At 41.3% G+C, this 21,093-nt stretch overlaps 1 protein-coding gene across 10 annotated transcripts in view; it reads left to right on the forward strand.

Annotated features, from left to right (window-relative positions):
• NRXN2 (neurexin 2) overlaps positions 1 to 21,093 on the forward strand; it is a 693,278-nt gene that overhangs the window by 138,158 nt on the left and 534,027 nt on the right. For 9 of the 10 annotated variants that reach the window (XM_066582621.1, XM_066582619.1, XM_066582620.1 and 6 more), the window contains 2 exons: positions 14,343 to 14,504; positions 16,676 to 17,147. In XM_066582621.1, coding sequence (XP_066438718.1) covers positions 14,343 to 14,504; positions 16,676 to 17,147 — 634 coding nt within the window. The remainder of the gene's footprint in view (positions 1 to 14,342; positions 14,505 to 16,675; positions 17,148 to 21,093) is intronic. The other variant, XM_066582616.1, reaches the window with a different exon arrangement.

Genomic DNA, 21,093 nt, shown 5'->3' on the forward strand with positions numbered 1-21,093 from the left:
CGTGCCCGGCCCGCTGCGGGTAAGTTAATTCTTATTTTAAGCGCTCATGTCCGTGGGGCAGGAGGGACCCGCTACAGATTCTCCATGGAGAATCCGTAGCTGGCCTGATTTTCTCGTGGACATGAGGCCTTAGTGAGTACACTCGCTCATCTCTAGTGGACAGTGCTGCTGGCACTATATTTATTACTTTATCCAAATTAGTTTTCCTCTGTGATTAGATGGACTGGAAAAATTGTGCATGCAGTGTTTTCGTTGTATCACAAACATTGGAGATTTATGGAAATTGTCTAAATTGTCTAAAAGAAAAACTGTCTTTTTGCCTGTAGCAATTACAGAGCAGCTTTCATTTTTCAGGAGCACTAAGAGGAATAAAAACTGAGCTGTGATTGGCTGCTATAGGCAACAAAGGCAGTTTTTGTATTAGATAGTTTCATAAGGGCTTAAGGCCCTTTTACACGGGACGAGTGTCGGGCAAACAAGCGAGTATCTCTGGATCACTGATAACATGGCCAGCAGGGAAGTGGGGCTGGAGGAGAGTTCTCTCCCCGCTCTCCCCCCTCCCCTCTCCATTCGCAGTAAGCAGCAGACGTTCACTGCTGAACAGCTGCTGTTTACACTAAACGATGGCCAGAGGATTAAAACAAAAATCCCATTCATGCGCAACTTTGTTTTGTAGCGGCGAATGTAGTTGTGCCTAAGGCCATCTGCACCACCACTGAGGGAGGTTGCACATGGCACTCATGGTACAGAGCATAGTTGCGCCTGAATAAGCCATAGCGCAGGAGTTTAATGGAAAACACTGGAAGATAGGTCCTGCCCTATCTTTCCCACAGGTTCTACTCACTACATGCAGGAAAGATGGGTAGGATCTATCTTTTCTGGGCCGAAGAATTAACTGGCGAGAAAAGAGCTAGTGGAAACGAAACCACTGAATTCCATTGAAATCAGTGGTTTGGTTTTGTCCTGTAATGCGGCCATGATGATCTCGGCCACATAACAGGAGAAATACGTGTTTGTCTGAAACTGCCCTCAGGCTAGTTTCACACGGGCGATTGAGATTTTGCTGTGAGAAAATCGTGGCATGATTGCGTGTTTGTTCCTAGGATTTTTGAGGATCGGCAAAGCTTTTTTTTAGAATAATCTCGTATTGCTGCCGCCCACGATAAAGTTGCTTGATAAAACTGCACGATTTTTTTAATCACAAAAGTCAATAGGATTTTCTAATGTTAAAATCGCATCGTAATGCATGTTTCGTGCGCTGTGATGCAATAAAAAGGAGACTGTATAGGGACACATGGAAGATAAAAAAATCACACAAGATAGAGCATGCTGCCATTTTTTGTTCTCTCAACATGGCATCAGCGAAAACATCGCAGATGGGAGGAAAACCATTGAAAATCTTTGGTTTTATAATCTGTTTTTTAATGACTCTCACATCACACGAAAATCGCGTGATTTTTGTGCCATGTGAGACAACTCTTACTTGTGATTTGACTGCGATTTTTATGTGTCTGATGCGTTTTTGCAATAACAATGTACAATATGCATTAGATTTACAGCAAGTTTTCATGAAAAAGTCTATTGGTCCGAGTGAAAAATTGTTTGTGTGAATAAACCCATTCAAACGAATGGGTTCTTTTCTCGTGTGAGTTTTGTCCATCTCAGAATCGGGCGGAACTCGTATGTGAGCATCGGCTGTGTGAATGCACCCTAATCACCCCATAGTCTATAGTCAGGTGACAATAGATGCAGTGTGGCATCTGAAGTACTGGAGTATTAGTACTGTATGGCAGTGGTCTGTAGTGTAGCAGGGACTATGATAGCTGTATGGTAGCTAGTAAAGATGAGCGAACACCAAAATGTTCGGGTTCGCGTTATTCGAAACGAACTTCCCGCGATGTTCGGGTGTTCGTTTCGAATAACGAACCCCATTGAAGTCAATGGGCGACCGGAACATTTTTGTATTTCGCCGATGCTCGCTAAGGTTTTCATGTGTGAAAATCTTGGCAATTCAAGAAAATGATGGGAACGACACAGCAAGTTCTCCTCTGCCACAGCTGTAACAGCTGTGGCAGAGAAGAACGATGTTAGCCCATTGAATTCAATGGAGCCGTCAATACAGCCGACTCCACTGAATGCAATGGGCTGCCAGCGATGAATTGTCGGAAAGGGGTTAAATATATAAGCCCTTTCCTGCAATTCATCCAGAAATGTGTAAAAATAAAAAATATATATATACTCACCTGGTGCCGACAGACGGAGTTCAGCGCGGCAGGCTGCAGTTCTCCTGAACTGCTCTGAACAGCTGTTAGTAGTATTCAGCAGCCGGGGATTTAAAATCCCCGCCTGCTGAATAAGATGCCTCTGAATGGTCACAGCCTGACCAATCAGAGGCCAGCCCTCACTCACACCCATTCATGAATTCATGAATGGGTGTGAGTGAGGGCTGGCCTCTGATTGGTCAGGCTGTGACCATTCAGAGGCATCTTATTCAGCAGGCGGGGATTTTAAATCCCCGGCTGCTGAATACTACTAACAGCTGTTCAGAGCAGTTCAGGAGAACTGCAGCCTGCCGCGCTGAACTCCGTCTGTCGGCACCAGGTGAGTATATATATATTTTTTATTTTTACACATTTCTGGATGAATTGCAGGAAAGGGCTTATATATTTAACCCCTTTCCGACAATTCATCCCGCGATCGCCGGCAGCCCATTGCATTCAGTGGAGTCGGCTGTATTGCCGGTTCCATTGAATTCAATGGGCAAACATCGTTCTTCTCTGTCACAGCTGTTACAGCTGTGGCAGAGAAGAAGGATTTGTCTTCTATATGTTCTCAATGGGGTCGGCGCTGCTGCCGCCGGCCCCATTGAGCGCATATAGAAATGATTTCTCAGGGAAGAAAGTTAAAGTAGCCCGAACATCCGAACATCGTGTGGTGTTCGTTACGAATAACGAACATCCCGAACACCCTAATATTCGCCCGAGCATCAAGCTCGGACGAGTACGTTCGCTCATCTCTAGTAGCTAGGTGTGCTCTGTGTGCTAGTAAATATATCTGGAAAGCTTTTTCGATGTACAGCAGAACTAGATGGGCATTGTCTTCATTCAGCCTTACAAACTGTGTTACTATGTTAGAGAGCTATTGTATGAGCCAGAAAATTATGTGTTTGTGTAAAAAAAGAGAAAAATATTATAAGTGTGATACTTTTAGGCTGGGTTCACATCTTTAGGCTTCATTCGCACAAGCGCATAGACAGTAACGTTTTTACGGCCGATATATGCAACCAACTGAGGCATTGGTTTCCAATGCGTTCATTCACACAAGCGAATATACGTCAGACAGTGAAAAAAAAACTGACAAGATGGAAGGAAACGGAAGCCTTTCCGCTTGATTTCCATTTTTTTTAATAGAGCAGAGAGACGGAAACCCTGAGCTGAGCCATAACACAGCTGTGAAAGCTGGTTAACCAGAAAAGATATATATTCAAACTGTCATTGGTTAGCCGGCCTGATGAAGGAGCCTCTGTTAGCCAGTAAAGATAGCGCTGCTTTATTATTATTGCTTCCTTCTTTTACACAAAAGTATCTGCTGACACAGCATTACAGGACGACTCATTAAATAAATACACAATATATAATTCTGTTTACTGGTTACAAATATAACTTTGTAGCAACTTCCTTCTATGGTGCCATCTAGAGATGAGCGAGCGTACTCGGAAAAGCACTACTCGCTCGAGTAATTTGCTTTATCCGAGTATCGCTGTGCTCGGGTCTGAAGATTCGGGTGCCGCTGCGGCTGACAGGTGAGTCGCAGCGGGGAGCAGGGGAGAGCGGGCGGGAGAGAAGGAGAGAAAGATCTCCCCTCCGTTCCTCCCCGCTCTCCCCTGCAGCTCCCCGCTCCGTGCCGGCACCCGAATCTTTAGCCCCGAGCACAGCGATACTCGGATAAAGCACATTACTCGAGCGAGTAGTGCTTTTCCGAGTACGCTCGCTCATCTCTAGTGCCATCCTCTCCGTATGTGAGCTCCGTGCATACTGAATGTCCCATACAAGCCTACTGTTGGCATCTATCTAGTGAACGGTACTGTATGTGGCATGTGCTGATAGCTCAGCAATATGGACCTGGAATGCATTCTTCCCACAGATTCTGTCAATATGGAACGGAAAACAACAGCAATTAATTAAAGCGTTTGTGCAATGCTCATCCCACCAGAATAACAAGCTAGGTTCACACATGTAACATAGTATATAAGGCAGAAAACAGACATATATCCATCTAGGTCAGTCTATTACCCCCAATGTTTATCCAGAGGAAGGCAAAAAAAACCAAACTGTGGGGTAGAAGGCAATTTTCCTCATTTAGGAGGAAAAAATTTCTTCCTGAGTCCAATCCGGCATTCGGACTAATCCCTGGATCAGCAACCCTTCTGAAGACATAAGTGATTATATAACATGTATTGTATCACGAGAGAAAGGGATTTATATATGTGTCCATATAGCTTAGCCTGGAAGAGCAGTCTCCAACTGGGGCATTTCAGCTGTTGTGACACTACTACTCCCAGCATGTTCTGTGCATGGACACCACTGCTCTAGATTAAACTGTAGACACATCACATCGTTGAAGTTCTGCACAGTTATTTCACAGTTTGTTCCTATATCTCACCAGTGATGGGGCAATTAGGCAATTCACATTTTGTATTCCTTGTTTTTCAGTCACAGTCTGGAATGATAGTGATTCAATAATGCCGGTGTATGATATGAATGTAGCCCCTCACATCAGCAGCGTGGCTCCACGTAGGACATACTGTAGGCTTGCACTGTGTTTAAGGAGGTGACTTGTCAGAGTAAAGCCGAAGGATGACTGTATTTTCGGCTGACCCTGGGAATTCCCTTTAGAGAGATCTGAAAAACTGTAATTTTCTGATCAGGAAAGCTCGGCATTCTGCAGTGATTATGTGCTCAGTCAGCTTCATATTAAATTGAATGGGGAACACTTTTCCCCTGTCAGTACAAGATGAGTCTACTGTTTTAACAATGTAATCACTCCTGTTTAACAGAAGAACAACATTAGCCTTTCTCTTTAATGTTATGCTGGCTGAGCAGATCACTGCCTTAGAACTCAGTGCTTTCCCGGTCAGAAGATTATGTCTTTCTAAGTGACCCGTAGTGCCTGTGACTAGGGGCACAGCTTTAGGTACCAGTGGATCTCATTTCACAGAAGCTCAGTAGGGCAAACAAATACAGCACATGTACACAGCAGTAGCACTGCAACATCAGGACTGCGCGTGTGCAGATTGCCATCCATGTAGATGCCAATACAGTAGGTCTAAGGCTGACAAGTCTATTATATAGCCTATGATTGTGTTGTACTGAGATATAGGACTTTGCCTTGTTGAATCTGTAATATTGTATGTGCTTTAGTATAACAAATCGTGCTGGAGATCGGAAGCAGAGCCCATATATTGGACTACCAATACATTCTTGATTTAAAGCTGTTTCCACTTAAATACTACTGATCAACAGGATAGGTTATCAAAAGTTGATCGGCTGGGGTCCACCGTTCAGCTGTGCAGGCACATGCTGTCAGCACCGCAAGTACAAAAAGGTTGGAGCGGAAGCCTCTGTGTTGGGGCTGGCACTTGTAACTGCGGGCACGGCTCTCATTGAAATCATTGGGAGCCATGCCGGCAGTCACGAGCGCAGGCCACTACATGGGAGGTCGGCACGGAGACTTCCATTTCAAATACACAGGGGTCGGAAACCAATGTTTTTCAATGGTTTCCTTCCCCTCAGCGATGTTTTCACTGATGTGATGTTGAGAGAACAAAAAATTGCAGCATGCTCTATCTTTCTGCAATGTGTAATTTATTTTTATCTCCCATGTATTCCTATGGAGCCTTTTTATCGCATCTCAGCACAACAAACCTGCGTTGTGATTTTAACACTGAAAAGTCCTATTGACTTTTGCAATAAAAAATTGTGCAATGTCATCCCGGGTGGCAGCAATGCGATGCAAGATTATTCTAAAAAAAAAAGCAATGCTGACGCCCAAAAATTGCAGGAACAAAGATGCCATTTCGCCATGATTTTTTTGCGGCAAAATCACGACTGCCTGTATGGAACTAGCCCTAGGGCTCTCTCACACAAGCGTTTTTTTTACTGCGTATTATGCATGCGGGTTTTGCACATGTAGTGCACGGTGACTAACTTTAAATTAGTTTTGGCAGTGCCTCTCACACAGCTCGTGAAATACGCTCGCAAAAAAGAATACAACATGCTATATCTTGGCGCACATTACACGGACAAAGAAGCCAAGATAATGTATGGTAATTTGTCGCCACACAATGCTTCGCGTACTGCTGCATGCTCCCCTCGCTGGAGATACGCCCATGGAAAATGCTCAGGTGAGAGCCCTAAATGTTAATTTCTTCATTAAAGGCGAGCTGAGGGGGGAGATTGAAGAGCTGTGACCAATCAGATGCCTCCACCCCGCTCTCACAGCATCTGTGCCATATGCAGTATGATGCAAAGAGACTGTAACATGATACCTCCTCCTCTCTTCTGCCGTACTAAGGGTCTTCAGAAGACAAGATTCTTTGTAACCAAGATGATTTTTGAACATTTATGGAGATCTATATTCTTCTGAAAGCTCAGGGAGATTTACACGGTGAGGAAGATTTTTAGACGGTTTTATGTATTTATATGTACTAATGAGTTATCAGAAAAGTTTTGCGTCTGTTTGGAAGTCGTTAGAATCCCTTATCTACTATTCTAGTATTAGTATGAAAAAAAATCAAGTTCCCGTCTCTTGAGTTAAGCACTATCATTTCTGATGCTAGACCTGAGCTATAGAACATGATTTTAACAATAGAAATAAATCTGACACATACGTAGTAACAACAGCTTCTAAAACCGAGTCATCTCAAGTGTCCTAATGATTTTTTTGAACAATACAACAATTAAACCTTAAAATGATACTTGATAATTTTTCAAGACTAAAGAATAACATTCAAGAGGAATCATCCTCAGCAGTCGGCAAGGCCTGCATGCTGTATATAGGCACAGCCTTGAAACACCAAGGAAAACACAGTAAGCAGCGCCATCTGGTGGCCAAAAGCAGAAATACCGGTTGCTAATTTAAAAACATGCTGCATACTGAGGGAAAACCGAATTTGTAAATATGCACCGCAGAGATTTGCTGCTGATATCATATTTGTTTATGCTATTATACAATGAATAACGATTACTGATTGTTGATGGCATCGCAAAAAGAAATCCTGCATTAATAGAAGAAAAAACGAAGTTAATGCAACATTAAAATCTAGCGAGAGAGAAATAAAGATGATATTAGGTGTAAACAGCTTAGCGTGGTTTATGCATCGTGGCAAATAATATAAATATAGAGTCTTCTAGAACAATATACACCAGAAGCTCTATATACAGAGGTGCCAGTTTCCTTCATACTCCCGGATCGTTCTTATAACCTTGGCCCCAAGTGCACATTATACACAGTTGCTATGGAGATAATGTATGTGCCGGTCTGTGAACTCACCATTTTCCCTTGTACACAATTTTTCTTGCTTTTTTGGTGTGCAACAATTTGTCATTTCCTCATACTGATCAATTATTTCACTTTTTCTAGATTCTTTTGTTTCTGAAATGTAAAATAAACTGCCCTGTTTTCCAGATACTAAAAGGTATCATATCTACCAGATTACTTGGTTTCTCTCAGTGAGAACAATCACATATGACTCTTCACTACAAGCCCCTTTCTGGACATAGACATATCTGTTATAAAATTAGGACCCCAATAGTATATTTTAGGTGACAAAATATCAAACTCCAATGTTCTCAGTTAAATGTGAAACACATTGACAAAAACGGAGCATGGGTAGAGCTCCCATTGTGGAAGGAACATGAAGGTATGATGAAGACAAAAGGTGCTGCTGTCCTAAAGACACGTTAGAGCCAGCAGGCTAAACTGGGGTCAACTACATGGAGGAGAGGTGCAGGAAAAAACTAAGACCTTGGCGCAAACCACAAAAGGGATAGACAACTTAAAGGTGATAGGTGGCAAACAATTTGATTACCTGCTACTATCTGACGCGTTGCACCTAAATGGATAATACTTTCCAAAGAGAAACAAAGCGTAGAGTGGGCAAGTAGTGATAACGTCATTACCCCTCTGTGACTGCAGAGGCCGAGTAGGCATGGGGGCCAACTCCTACATTATAAAGAAGACAAAACTGCTTCCCCTTGCTTCTCTGGCAATTGCTACTGCTCTTCTTGAAGTGTGACGCGAAAGTTGATAAAATGAGCACTACTGCCCTTTCACCCCTAGAAAATAAGCATGCTTTTACTAAGCTAAGTTGGATTAAATCAGCAAAATTCAGCATAAGGACATTGGTTAATTACCAACATTTGTACAAATTGTGTACAATGATAGTGTAATTGGCTTTACAAATAAGCCCATACGCATTTATGGAAAAGTAATTATACAGTTTTTACAAAGAGTTTATAATTAAGTGTTGAATATAGCAACCGGTAGATATTTTAGCTAAAAGAATCCAAGAACTATGTGTGAGGAATATTCATCAGTGTAGTTACACATTGAAAACTATGGGTTAAACACCATATTTTGAAGCTCCCACCCCACTTTTTCAAAATGTTTGAAATCAGAGTCTCATCACGTTTTTTTTTCTCCAATTTTTAAATCAGTGGTGCGACTTTTCTAACTTTTAATGCCTGCATCGTATGCATAGGACATGTGTCGTGTTAAAGTGATATTTCAAGACTTTAACTATTGATGACCATGATAGGCCATCAATAGTTGATCAGTAGGGGTCCACTGCTTGGGATCCCCACCGATCCACTGATCATTCAGCCTGCTGTGAGTGCACTGTACCAGATTTCATCATAGGTGGTCAGCGACGGAAGTGTAAGAGCTGGCTTTACTTCCATTTAAATCGATAGGAGCGATGCCTCCCATTACACTTCTGACTCCTCATTGCGGCCAGGACTACATGTCCGGCTGACCACCGATGATGATATCCGGCCGCTGCACTGATAGTGGCTGAACGATCAGTTGATCTGCGGAGATCCTGAGTGGCAGCACTTTGGCACATACATATTATACTATCCAAAGTGGAACTATTTGAAAGTCGATCTATGTTTGCAATGCTGTCACTGTGGAAAACGTATTGTAGCCTGTGCATATGGTTATAAACTCAGGGTTCTAATGGTGAGCCTCAAAGCATGAGGGTGCAAGCCACATGTGGTTCCCAAGTCACTGGTTGGGGACCATTGCCTTACAATATTTTGTTTACAACCTAAGACATAAATACCAGAAACTGTGTTCATGTACTGTTTATTGAAGTATTATTTCTAATACATTTTTTAGTGTGTTTCTATAGTTTCAGAAATATGAAAGTGCCAAACAATATCACCTATAGTGCTCTCTCATCTTAAAAGGGGAACTAAAGTTTCTTAAACTTCTGACATGTTATAGCAACATTTCAGAAGTTTTGACTGGTAGGGTCTGGGTGCGCTGAGGTTCCCACTGATCACTAAAATGAAGGGACAGAAGGACTTATCTGAGCGCTGTGCTTGTCTGCCTCTTTAGGGCCTTCCTCAAAGTGTTTACAAGCCCATATACCACTTGCTAATCACAGCTGAACGCACACAGCACTTGGCTGAGCATATATGTCCCTTCATTTTAGCGATAGTGGAGGTCTCAGAACCCAGACCTCCACTGATGACATTATGGCATGTCAGATGTTTTCTGAACATTTAGGGACCCTTTACATAAAGAAGGGTCTGTCTGTGGCCATAGCCTGTGCCTAGTATAGTAGGTCAGTCACTCTAGTCCGTGACCCTAAATGATAAGTGCTAGATCTGTGGGGGACCAGCTACCGGGGCTTGCATTGATTGCTAATATGGAGACTATATTCCCACCTTTTCCAACCAAATAACTGTAGTAAGTAGGACTTTATATGGAGCATTGGTCAAATACAGGATTTTCAATTCTTTCAGTTGCTCCTTTGCAACACTATACAAATTGCTACTATTTTAGCATATACTGGTCCAATCAGTTTGTTGATAGAGAGCAACTGAGTGCATGCAAAATGTCATAAATGAAATAAATCTCTGTGAAAGTGCAGCTGCAGTCATATTAGTTTTGTATTAGCAGAAAGCATGTGGTAATGTTAGAGTGAGCCGGACGGACGTGAATTGAAAGGTGTGATTTGGTTATGTGCGTGTAATTGTGTCGGCAGTAGCGTTTTGTTTCTCGGGGTCATAGCTGCTGCTTAAAATGAAAACACCAGCACAGTGTTACTTTTTCTGCTAACTGCATGTCCATGTGTTACTAACAGTGGCTGCTAAGCAACACATAAATGAAATGAAGCTGTGAACAGGTTCTTATCCACATATGAGCTGGGTGTATGGAAGAAGTCACCCTAGGCCATTCACAACACAGGAATAACCACAACAAACTCAAATAACACAACTATACCGGTAGTGTAAAGAAATGACAAGTCAGCCGAGTCAGAAAGAGACCACAAAAAACAACTGTTTATATGGTATAAGGCGTGACGAGGATGTACGGTGTACAATCAAATAATATACCTTAAAGCCTTTAAAGGAGTTAGTAAGATGCATTAATTAAGATACAAAACTTCTATTGTTTTATCTAAATACTTAGGCCGCTTAAATCCTCCATCGCCGTGGTAGAGTGTTCCTACTTTCCGTGCGCAAATTCTGATGAGGTTCATTAGAATTTTACACTTATACTAACCCTTATTTTTCGATTTATCAATACTGCAACCAAAACACTTCTTCTGCCCCTGAAATTCAAGACCCATAATAGCATTCTTATTTTATTTTATTTTACAACATACAATTGCTAAAAAAAAAATGCAAAAACAAACAAGAAGAAAAAATTAGGCAATTAAATCTATTTTTATTTATGGAATGCCATTTTGATGGACAAATAAAATATGAATTGGATGCAAAGCTATATGTATAACTCGTTTTAAGGCGTTATGTTTAGTGGAATTTTTTGAGAAATACCACTGAACCTATGGCATAGATATATGCAAGTGCATGTCTATATAGCTTTACACATCTGCCATTAATGTCCACTGGAAATACAATAAACCTTATGGTATTGTTTTTTTTCTTGTAGTTGGATTGAAAAGTGTAGTTAATACACTATTCAATATACTTGAGGCCTACAAAAACTGACATATACTGGCCACATTCCTTTGAAATAGGCTGGATTAAGGATGGTCTGTGGGCACATTAGGGATTTTTTGCCTTGAGTATATCCTGGAGTTTACACCAAACATAGATCCCCAGTTTAGTGTAAGCATAGCTTTAATTTGATCTTTTCTTTGATAGATGTACCTATTCAGCGGTATCATTTACGATGATAAGAAGCTAAGGTATTTTATAAATAGCAAAAAAGGAAACTCTTGGTGGTTGTCTGATCTGAGTCCCAAGTGTTTAATGCTACCGGCAATTATTTTAGCCACCAAGTTTAAGAAATCTCAAAAGGTTCCTCTTCTTCTCAAGCAAACTAGGAATTATTATTCAAACATATGAAGCATCTGTGCCTCAAGAAGTTCCTATTTCACTAAAGTTATTTTCCCAGACCCCCGCAAATGTAATAAAAGCCATGGGTCATTCAAACACAATATTAGAAGCATAACTCACCTGTTCATTCTGCCTCTTCTCTAGAGCTAGTTCTTCGGTGCACCAGCCAATCTGTGTTTTCAGCACAGCAGCACGGATGTCATCTACTACCTATATGAATGCTGCAGCCAATCACTGTCTTCAGTGGTCACGTTAGTAGTTGGTGACGTCACCCCTGAAGCACTGGTCTAGCTGTAGTAGTGACGTCACCAACTACCCAGATTACCGTTGAAGTCAATAACTGTTTAGTAATGCTGGATCACAGTTTACTCACATGACCGCTATAAGCATTGGTCCCAGTGGTCACATGGATAGTTGATGGCATTGCTGCAGAGTTAGAAAACAAAGGCCAATGGGGAACACCAGAGCGGTGGCGCTTTAATGGAAGCACAGTGAACAGGTGAATTCTGCTTCTCTAATTGTTTTAGAATGATCCATGGCTTTTATTAAATTTGGGGGGTGGGGGTTACAGAATCCTTTTAAAACACAATTTTAGAATCCTGGAAATCTATAATGAATGCACACTTGTGTACAAATGTGAAATGTTGCATAGTGCAATTTATAAAAAGTTTGCAGATATAAAGTAATAGTTATGAAAACTGTCTGTCTTGCCCATTGCTACCAGTCCCAGTGATGCGTTACTTTTTTAAAGACTATTGTAGTAAATGAACAATGTGCTGCTATATCATTATGACATGGAGCCCCAGTGAGTCTTGTGAGAGGATGAAATGTAATATGTCTTATTTATTTAGTTACCACCATTTAAATGATCTATTGAAGCATAAGGGTGGTTTCACTGACAGTTTTTTAAGACACACCTTTTCTGAAATTTTTTTGTGCAGCATTTAGAGCTAAAACCAGAAGTGGATCCAGCAGGAACAAGTATAAGACCTTTCTTTATATTTCCCACAGCTTTTAAATACACTTCTGGCTTTGGCACGAAAAAAAATCTAAATTAAAAACTGCTGCAAAAATGACAGCCTTTTGTTTTAAACTGTGTGTGATATCACCCTTAGGGCTTATTCCTACGAGCATATATCGGCCGACTTTCACGGCCGGCCGATATAGGCTTCCTTCTAAACAGTCCCCCTTCCCTCCCCCTCACCGACTTCCTGCCTCTCTCCTTCACTCCTGCGTTTGCAATGGGAGGGTGGCGGGACAAGGGCGCACCTAAGCACGGCTCTGTCCCGCCCACTTCTATTGCTGGCTATAAACAAAGGGTGGGGAGGGAGCTTAGCTCCGCCCCCATCTCGCCCACTTCCATTGCCAATCGCTTGGAGGGGAGGAGAGAAGCACAGAGCAGGTGAGTGGGAGGGACAGTGTATATCGGCCGAGTGTGAAAACCTGGTCGATATACGATGTCTGAATAAGCTCTTACTTTGATATAATACATATGTAATATTTAATTACATTTTAAAATGTGGATTTGAGAAATCCATAAAGGTTTATTTCACCTGTCACATTATATCAAGTAGTGGCAAACCACAAGTTAACTTATTCTTGAGGATGGAAGCAGCTAACGTTTTCGACATGGAAACAGTTTACAACAAACGGTTTATCCCAATGACGTTCCTTGACATACCCATGAAGATATGCTCATTATAATAATTGAAAAGCAAATATGGAGGCACTGGTTTTCAGTTTTATTGTAAGATATTACAAAACACTAATATGGTGAAAAGAAATGAATGATAGAAAACTACATAAAAATGACAAGAAAAGCAAATGATTGAAATGGGGTAGACAATATGGACTATTGGTCAGAAAGGAAAATGGTAAAAGGTAGGGTATAAAATTTAGGTTCTCTCTAAAATGAGCAAAAAAATCTGTAGCTCCATTGGATTGAAAAAATAATTTATTCAAATAAGAACAATATATTATTAAAACCTTCAATAGTTATGTACCACTAATAGCATTAAAAGAACTAAAGTTACTAAAATCTACCCAACTCATCCCAATTTGAAAAGCAGTATAACACATAATTAGGGAACATACAGTGTAGCAAAAAAGAAAAAAACACACGCAAGCAAAAGAAAATTCCATTAACATAGTTGTGAGCTTTACGAAAATCAAGTAAAGCAACCTTCAGGAACAAGGGTGAATGAAGAGCACAGGTGAATAAGTAAAAGAAGCCTAGCTATCCAATTAACACAAACTTTAGTTATGCAATTTCTGTGGAGCTGATCAAATAAAACCCCTTTTCTCTGCACTGGATTTCCCTAAAAAACCCACATATTTCTCTTTATGCTGACTTCCCAATTTCTTCCCTACTTTTTTTTTTTCTATTTAACCCTTTACCCAACCATCTTTGAGACCTATTTTTCATGGTCCAACTGTTCCTTCCCAATAATTTTTTCTCTAATTCTCAAAACTCTTTCAGTATTGTATCAGTCTCTCTATATCTTCCATTTCTTCCCACCTATGGTGAAGAGCTGGTCTTGCCTCAGAGACAGAACAGACATAAAAATGGTGAGACGTCAGCAGCTTTTTTGCCTTCACCTAACTTTTGTCTTTTTACCCTCCTTCCCTCTTCCCCACTTTCTTCCTTTGGATCTGTATCTTTTCTTTATCCATTCTTCCCAACTTTCTCTGCTTCTTGGCTTCCTCTTTCTCTCTTTTCTCTGTGCACCCATCCAAATCAACTTCCAGGTCACCATTTCAGTTGACGGGATTCTCACTTCAACTGGGTACACCCAAGAGGATTACACCATGCTGGGGAGTGATGACTTCTTTTATATTGGTGGCAGTCCAAACACAGCGGATCTCCCAGGGTCTCCTGTCAGTAATAACTTTATGGGCTGCCTTAAGGATGTAAGTATGCATGAAAACATTAGTAATTACTGTGAAACAACAAACGGGAAGATGGAACAATACCTTTACAGCACCACCTATTAGAAGGCTGGATTCCTGCAAGTCAATGTCAGACCATTTAACATGCCTTTTAACAATGACTTGGAATTATGAGCCAAAGCCAGAATCTTCCCCACAAGTAAAATAACCATACATCGACAGACTGTTTTGTCTGATTGGTGATTGTTCCTCATCAGCATGCAGTAGGTTTCTGGCTTGGCTAATGATAGACCTATAGATGTAAGTCAGGAAGAGTGCCATTTCTTCCTACTGAGAACACCTAGAAGGTGGTAGGAGACTTATAAGGTCATCATTGCTCCTCTGGAAAATATACAAATGTGAAAATGGAACAATGCCTCTACTGCACCACCCATTGGAAGGCAGCATTCCTGCAAGTCAATGTCAAACCTTTAAACAATATAACAATGACTGGGCTTTGGCTAATAATTCCCAGTCATTGCTACAAGGTTTGTTAAAAGGTCTGATTTTGATTTGCAGTAATGCTGCCTTCCAGTTGGTGGTGCTGTAGAGGCATTGTTTCATTTTCCATTTTGCATATTTCCCAAAAGGAGCATGGATGGCTTCTTAAGTTTACTCATTCCTTCTAGTTGCTTACCCTAAGAAGAAACAATACCCTTCCTGATCCTTGTGAAACAACAAAGCATGTAGTGTTAAATCTAATCTCGATTTGTTTATTGAGAAGTATATTTGTTTCAGTCATACCATTCACAAATAAACATTGGTCTTATACATCACCAAAAACACTTGTAGAAAATGCAATGCAGGATGTTTGAAAGTCATGGTTTTTGTTCAAGTAAAAAAGAAGTTAAAAAAAATTTGTATTGAGGAGCCCTAATTACAGTTGCTGCTAAGGGTGGCTACTCACTTTTCCTGCATTTGTTTTTATGATTATACTTTTGAAAAAGTATATTCAAGTTTATTCAAGTAATTCAACTATCATATAGTTAATTCTATATTTTAACATATTTGCTTTATACAATGAAAAGAAGACTACAAAAAATAAAATACAAAAAACTTATAAAACAGAAAACTAGTTGAGAGTTGATTAAAAAACTATGGAAAACCTTTGAGCATGAAAAAAATCAATACACACATATCTTACCAAGTCTCTGCAAAACAACTGATGGACTTATCCTTTTTTTGCATTGTGCTTTCCTTCTCTTACATTTAGAAAGCCTCATACATGGTGTACAAGCTCTCTTACATTTAAGTTTCTTGCCAGGGTCATTCCAAGCACTGATCAGCTGGTCCCTCTCATGAATGCAAACATACTTAGCTCCCATTCCCCTATCTTCTTTCAGAGGCTGTGAAAGGGAGCTGAGTATGTTTGAATTCATGAGAGAGAGCAGCTGGTCAGTGCTTGGAATGACTCTGACAAGAAACTTGAATGTAAGAGAGCTTGTACCCCACGTATGAGGCTTTCTAAATACAAGAGAAGGAAAGCTCAATGCTAAAAAAAAAAGTGCATGAGGTTTTTTTTTTGCAGAGACTTGGTAAAATATTTGTGTATTGATTTTTTCATGCTCAAAGGTTTTTCATAATCATTCAATCAATTCTCAACTAGTTTCTAGTACTACACAGTACTTGCTGTTGACAAGAGCATAAAATTCACCAGAAGTGAATTAGAGCTCTCTACAACAGTAGCTTTCTCTGCTCTCCCTCACCATCATTCAAAACTGTCATACAGCCCTCTGTAATTGTCTGCTCTCCTCCACCATTCCCTGGCACTGTCATATGGCTTTCTGTAATAGCTCAAAGGAAAAGCGGTAAATGCACATTCACAACAGGGGAGCAGGCTAGGGGAGGAGTAAGTCAATTAACGCTGACTGATAGAATTTGCTAAGATTTCAGTCCTCTAGTCTGCAATTTCTTGGAAAAAATGCATTTCCAAAAACACATTAATTAAAAGGAAAAAAAAGAGTGTGAAGGTGTGTGCATAGCCTTGAAATTCTGAGAGAAACAGACATTTTAAAAATTAAAAAGTGGTCAAACAAAATTTAAATACAAATCGGTAGCTTGCAATTGCTCTGGCTAAACAGTGTGATAACTTTTTGTGCCTACACTTTTAAACATTTAGAATAAACTTGTATTTTTCATCTTTCTTACACTAGGTTGTATACAAAAATAATGACTTCAAACTAGAACTATCCCGCCTTGCTGCTGATGGTGATTCAAAGATGCGACTAAGTGGTGACCTCCTCTTCCGTTGTGAAAATGTTCCTTCATTGGATCCTGTAACATTTCAAGTTGCTGAAGCCTTTCTACGCCTTCCTCGATGGGAGACTAAAAAAGCTGGATCCATTTCTTTTGACTTTAGGACCACAGAACCCAATGGTCTTCTGCTTTTTAGTCAGGGAAGAGCACGCACTGGTGGTGGCCCAGCAGGAGCTGTTCCAGGATCAGTGGCTACTGGAAGGCCCGAAAGACCACCAAAAGCTGATTATTTTGCAGTGGAGTTACTTGAGGGTACACTTTATCTACTGCTTGATCTTGGTTCTGGAGGAATTAAAGTAAAAGCAAGCCACAAAAAGGTTAATGATGGAGAGTGGTGCCATGTTGATATCCAGAGAGATGGCAGAAAAGGTTTGTGTTATCACTTGTTATTTAACAAACTAAAATTTTAGAATGGACTAAGAATTAAAATTAGCCAACTCTATGCAGGATATAAACTAAAATAAACTGCTTTAGAACTCATATGCTCAGTCAGTCTATTACATGGTTATAGTGTAAAAGGAAAATCATTAAAAACGTTTTTTTCCTTTCGAACAAAATTCTAGTTGCACTTGTCTTTATCAAAGTAGCTTACCTTAAATACAGGAATATGGGTTGCAGTTGTCAACTCAGTACTTTACTAAAGAAACTAAGTGATTAACAATGCTTCTGGGGCAAGGACTGCTGGATTCAAAAATGTTGTGAAACGACATAGCTAGGTCTAGTTGCTCTTGGTGCTGTGGATGCCAAAAAGCCATTATGCCTTGTTAGAGCATATATACACAGACCTAATGGAACAAACTCAGTATTGGCCCCAGGTGAAATAAGGCCTGGTTACACATGTGAGGACTACAATTGTGGTATGGAAAACACGCAGGTTAAAAGGAGAGGCAAATATAACTTCCTTACTGCTGTGGCTGCAGCAGTTACCCCAGAATCAGTGTTTGTTTCTGCCATGCAAAGTGTGTAAATTAGGTTAGAACCATTACTTATGAGTGGTCCTGTGCTTTCTGAGTTGTGTGAACCTCAGCCCTTGCACCTGGCTCTTGATTGGTCACTAGTATCATACGTGAGCCATCAATCAAAAGCCAGGGGAAGTGATTGAGGATTGTATTATGTAGAAAGTACATGACCGCTTGATAGCAGTAGTTCACCAATCAGAACATTCTAATGTGATATATATACAGAATGCTGCAGAATGAAAGGCTGTTTTCACAATGAGGCCTTAGTCACACGGGCGTTTTTCCCACGATTTGCGGATCGCATGGCGGATGCGCATCCACAAATCGCGTGACCGGGGCCGAAAAAACTGCTCCTAGCCGCGTTTCAATAGAAACGGGCCGGAGCTGTCCAGCGCATTGAATTCAATGGAGCCGGCAATACAGCTGGCTCCATTGAAAGCAATGGGCTGCGGGCGATCTCACGATGAATTTTCGGGAAGGGCTTAAAAATATAAGCCCTTCCCGGAAATTCATCCAGAAATGTGTAAAAACAAAAAAAATATATATACTCACCTGGTCCAGGCAGACGGAGTTCAGCCGCGGCGGCCGGCAGTTCTCCTGAACTGCTCTGAGTAGTATTCAGCTAAACTCCGTCTGCCGGGACCAGGTGAGTATATATATTTTTTTTGTTTTTACACATTTCTGGATGAATTTCCAGGAAGCGCTTATATTTTTAAGCCCTTCCCGAAAATTCATTGTTCGATCGTCGGCAGCCCATTGCTTTCAATGGAGCCGGCTGTATTGCCCGCTCCATTGAATTCAATGGGCAAACATCATTCTTCTCTGCCACAGCTGTTACAGCTGTGGCAGAGGAGAATGATTTGTCTACTATATGTTCTCAATGGGGTCGGCGCTGCTGCCACCGGCCCCATTGAGTGCATATAGAGAAGAGAACAGGAATCGCAGATCGCAGATAGGTGCGATCTGCGATTTCTGTTCTATAATTTATCGGACGAGCGCATAAAAAGCGCTCATGTGTCCGATACCATTGCAAAGCAACGGTTTTATAAAATCGCCAGACGCATGCGCATGCGCAAATCGCGCGAAAAAACACCCATCTGACTGAGCCCTGAGGGACATACGTAAGCCTGTTCCCCATGGCAGTGGTCTCTATGCTACTGCTTTAGTAGCTGAAAATAGGCTGACAGATGTCTTTTAAAAGCCCATCTAATGTATGCGAAATATAGGGCAACCCTGTTTGGTAAAATTGATGCTGGTGGCAGAAAGTAGCTAACTTGGAATCCCCCTTGTAGAATCTGTTCTCCTTATTCCTCAATCACACGAGCGTGTTTATGTGCGCACATATGCGCGCACAAAACTGCGCATCTATTAGAGCCATTGGTTTCCTATGATGTGTTCACATGTACGTGTTTTACAGGCGTGCAAACATGCACACCTGCAATAGATAGGACATATGTGCACCATAGCTCTGTGTTGCTCATCAATATTCCCCGCGGGGACTCCCTTTGTGAGGAGTAAAGAATCCCCTGCCACAGCTGTCACAGATGTGGCAGAGGATCACAATGTTCTGTCATTGCTTTCAATGGGGGCGCCGCTGCTGTGACCAATCACAGGCAGCACTCAGCTGTCATTCAATGAATGGCTGAATGCTGCCTGTGATTGGCTGAATGCTGTGACCAATCATAGGCAGTGCTCAGCTGTCATTCAATAAATGGCTGAGCATTGCCTGTGATTGGCAGAGCGCTCAGCCAATCAGACACAGCCCTTTCAGCAGGCGGGAATTTTAAATCCCCGCCTGCTGAAAGAACTTTATTACAGTGCCAGAGACTAAGCAGCTAGATGCGCCTGAGCCCCGACAGTGGCAGAGAGGTAAGTATATATTTTTTTATTTTTTACTACAGCTAAGAATGATTTTCAGGGAAGGGCTTATATTTAAAGCCCTTCCCCGAAAATCACTGCGGGGGTGCCAACATCCTATTGGTTTCAATGAGGCTGCCGGCAGCAGTGGCTGCCCCATTGATGGCAATAGGCACGCAGCTTCGTTCACGACTGTTTTGGCACATGTGTGGATACGCTGATTTGTGCGCACACACACATGCAAAACAATGCTCATGTGAACGAGGCCTTAGGGCTTAATCACACGGGCGCATCGGCGCCCGTGTTACTGCAGGAAGAAGACGGCCGTACTTCAAGACGGATGTCTCTCTGCAGCACCAGGAGAAAGAACATGTGACCAGCTTCATTGCCGGTTATGTGTTCTTTCTTCAGCACTGCAGGGAGTCGTCCGTCCTGAAGTACGGCCATCTTCTTCCTGCAGTAAGGGCTCAGTCGCACGGGCGCATCGCCGCCCGTGTACTGGTGCCAATGCGCCCGTGTGACTAAGCCCTTAGAGTGTTGTGCTGAAAACAGAACACCTTAGTAAACAGTAGTACAGTGGACAGTTGCTGTTCAACGTACCCAGATTGCCATAGACCGTAGGTAAGTATTTCAGAGAAATGGCATCAAAAATAATGACTCAGGTGTCGTTTGGAACTATGCAGCAACTTATTGGACAGGGAGAGCAGCACTTAAATTAAATATCCTTCCTGCAGTAGTGTACTTGAGGCGGTAGCATCCAAGTTCGTATTGTGACTGCTTGGGAACCTTAAAGGTGTCGATATAAGTAAGTATAATCCCCCCTCCCCCCGCCCCTACTGGTGCTATCAGCAGTTTTTCATTGACAAAACTACTGATATAATCCCTTTATTATATATGTCAGATTTTAAATTCTCTTGATAACATACTTACATTTTCATTGACACTTCCAGTTGTAGAAATTACAACAACGGATTACATTTTTTTTCCTGAAATCTGAACTGAGTGAAGTATTGCTTTTATAGGAATTCTGTTTTCTGTGCAGTATAGTTTTATTATCTGAACCTTTAGCAGTGGGATCTTTTACAGCAGGGGAATAAAAATTCAAGTGACTTTCAGCAGAGTATAATCATAATATCCTGTAGTCAACAGGGAGAGATTCATTGAGCAACTATAGGGAATATGTTTTTTGTATGTGCAGCTCTCTTCAGGAACAGATAAGGGTGGATGACAAATGCATTAATTTATCAGATTATTGACTTTGCTTTATTTCGAGAGATATTGGTTTGGCATTTTTCTTCTCAACTGAATGGCAGTGTACTGGCAGCAGGATTACTGTATGTTTTTCTGAAGAGGTGAGTTTTCAGGTTTCTTCCAAAGGTTTTGAAGGTGGGCAAAAGGCTGATCATTTGAGGTAGTGAGGTCCAGAGTATGGAGGATGCACTGGGGAAATCTTGGATGTTGTTGTATGAAGAGCAGACAAGAGAAAAGCAAACAAGGAG

The sequence above is a fragment of the Eleutherodactylus coqui genome, chromosome 11, assembly GCF_035609145.1.
Source record: "Eleutherodactylus coqui strain aEleCoq1 chromosome 11, aEleCoq1.hap1, whole genome shotgun sequence".
NCBI classification, from domain to species: domain Eukaryota; kingdom Metazoa; phylum Chordata; class Amphibia; order Anura; family Eleutherodactylidae; genus Eleutherodactylus; species Eleutherodactylus coqui.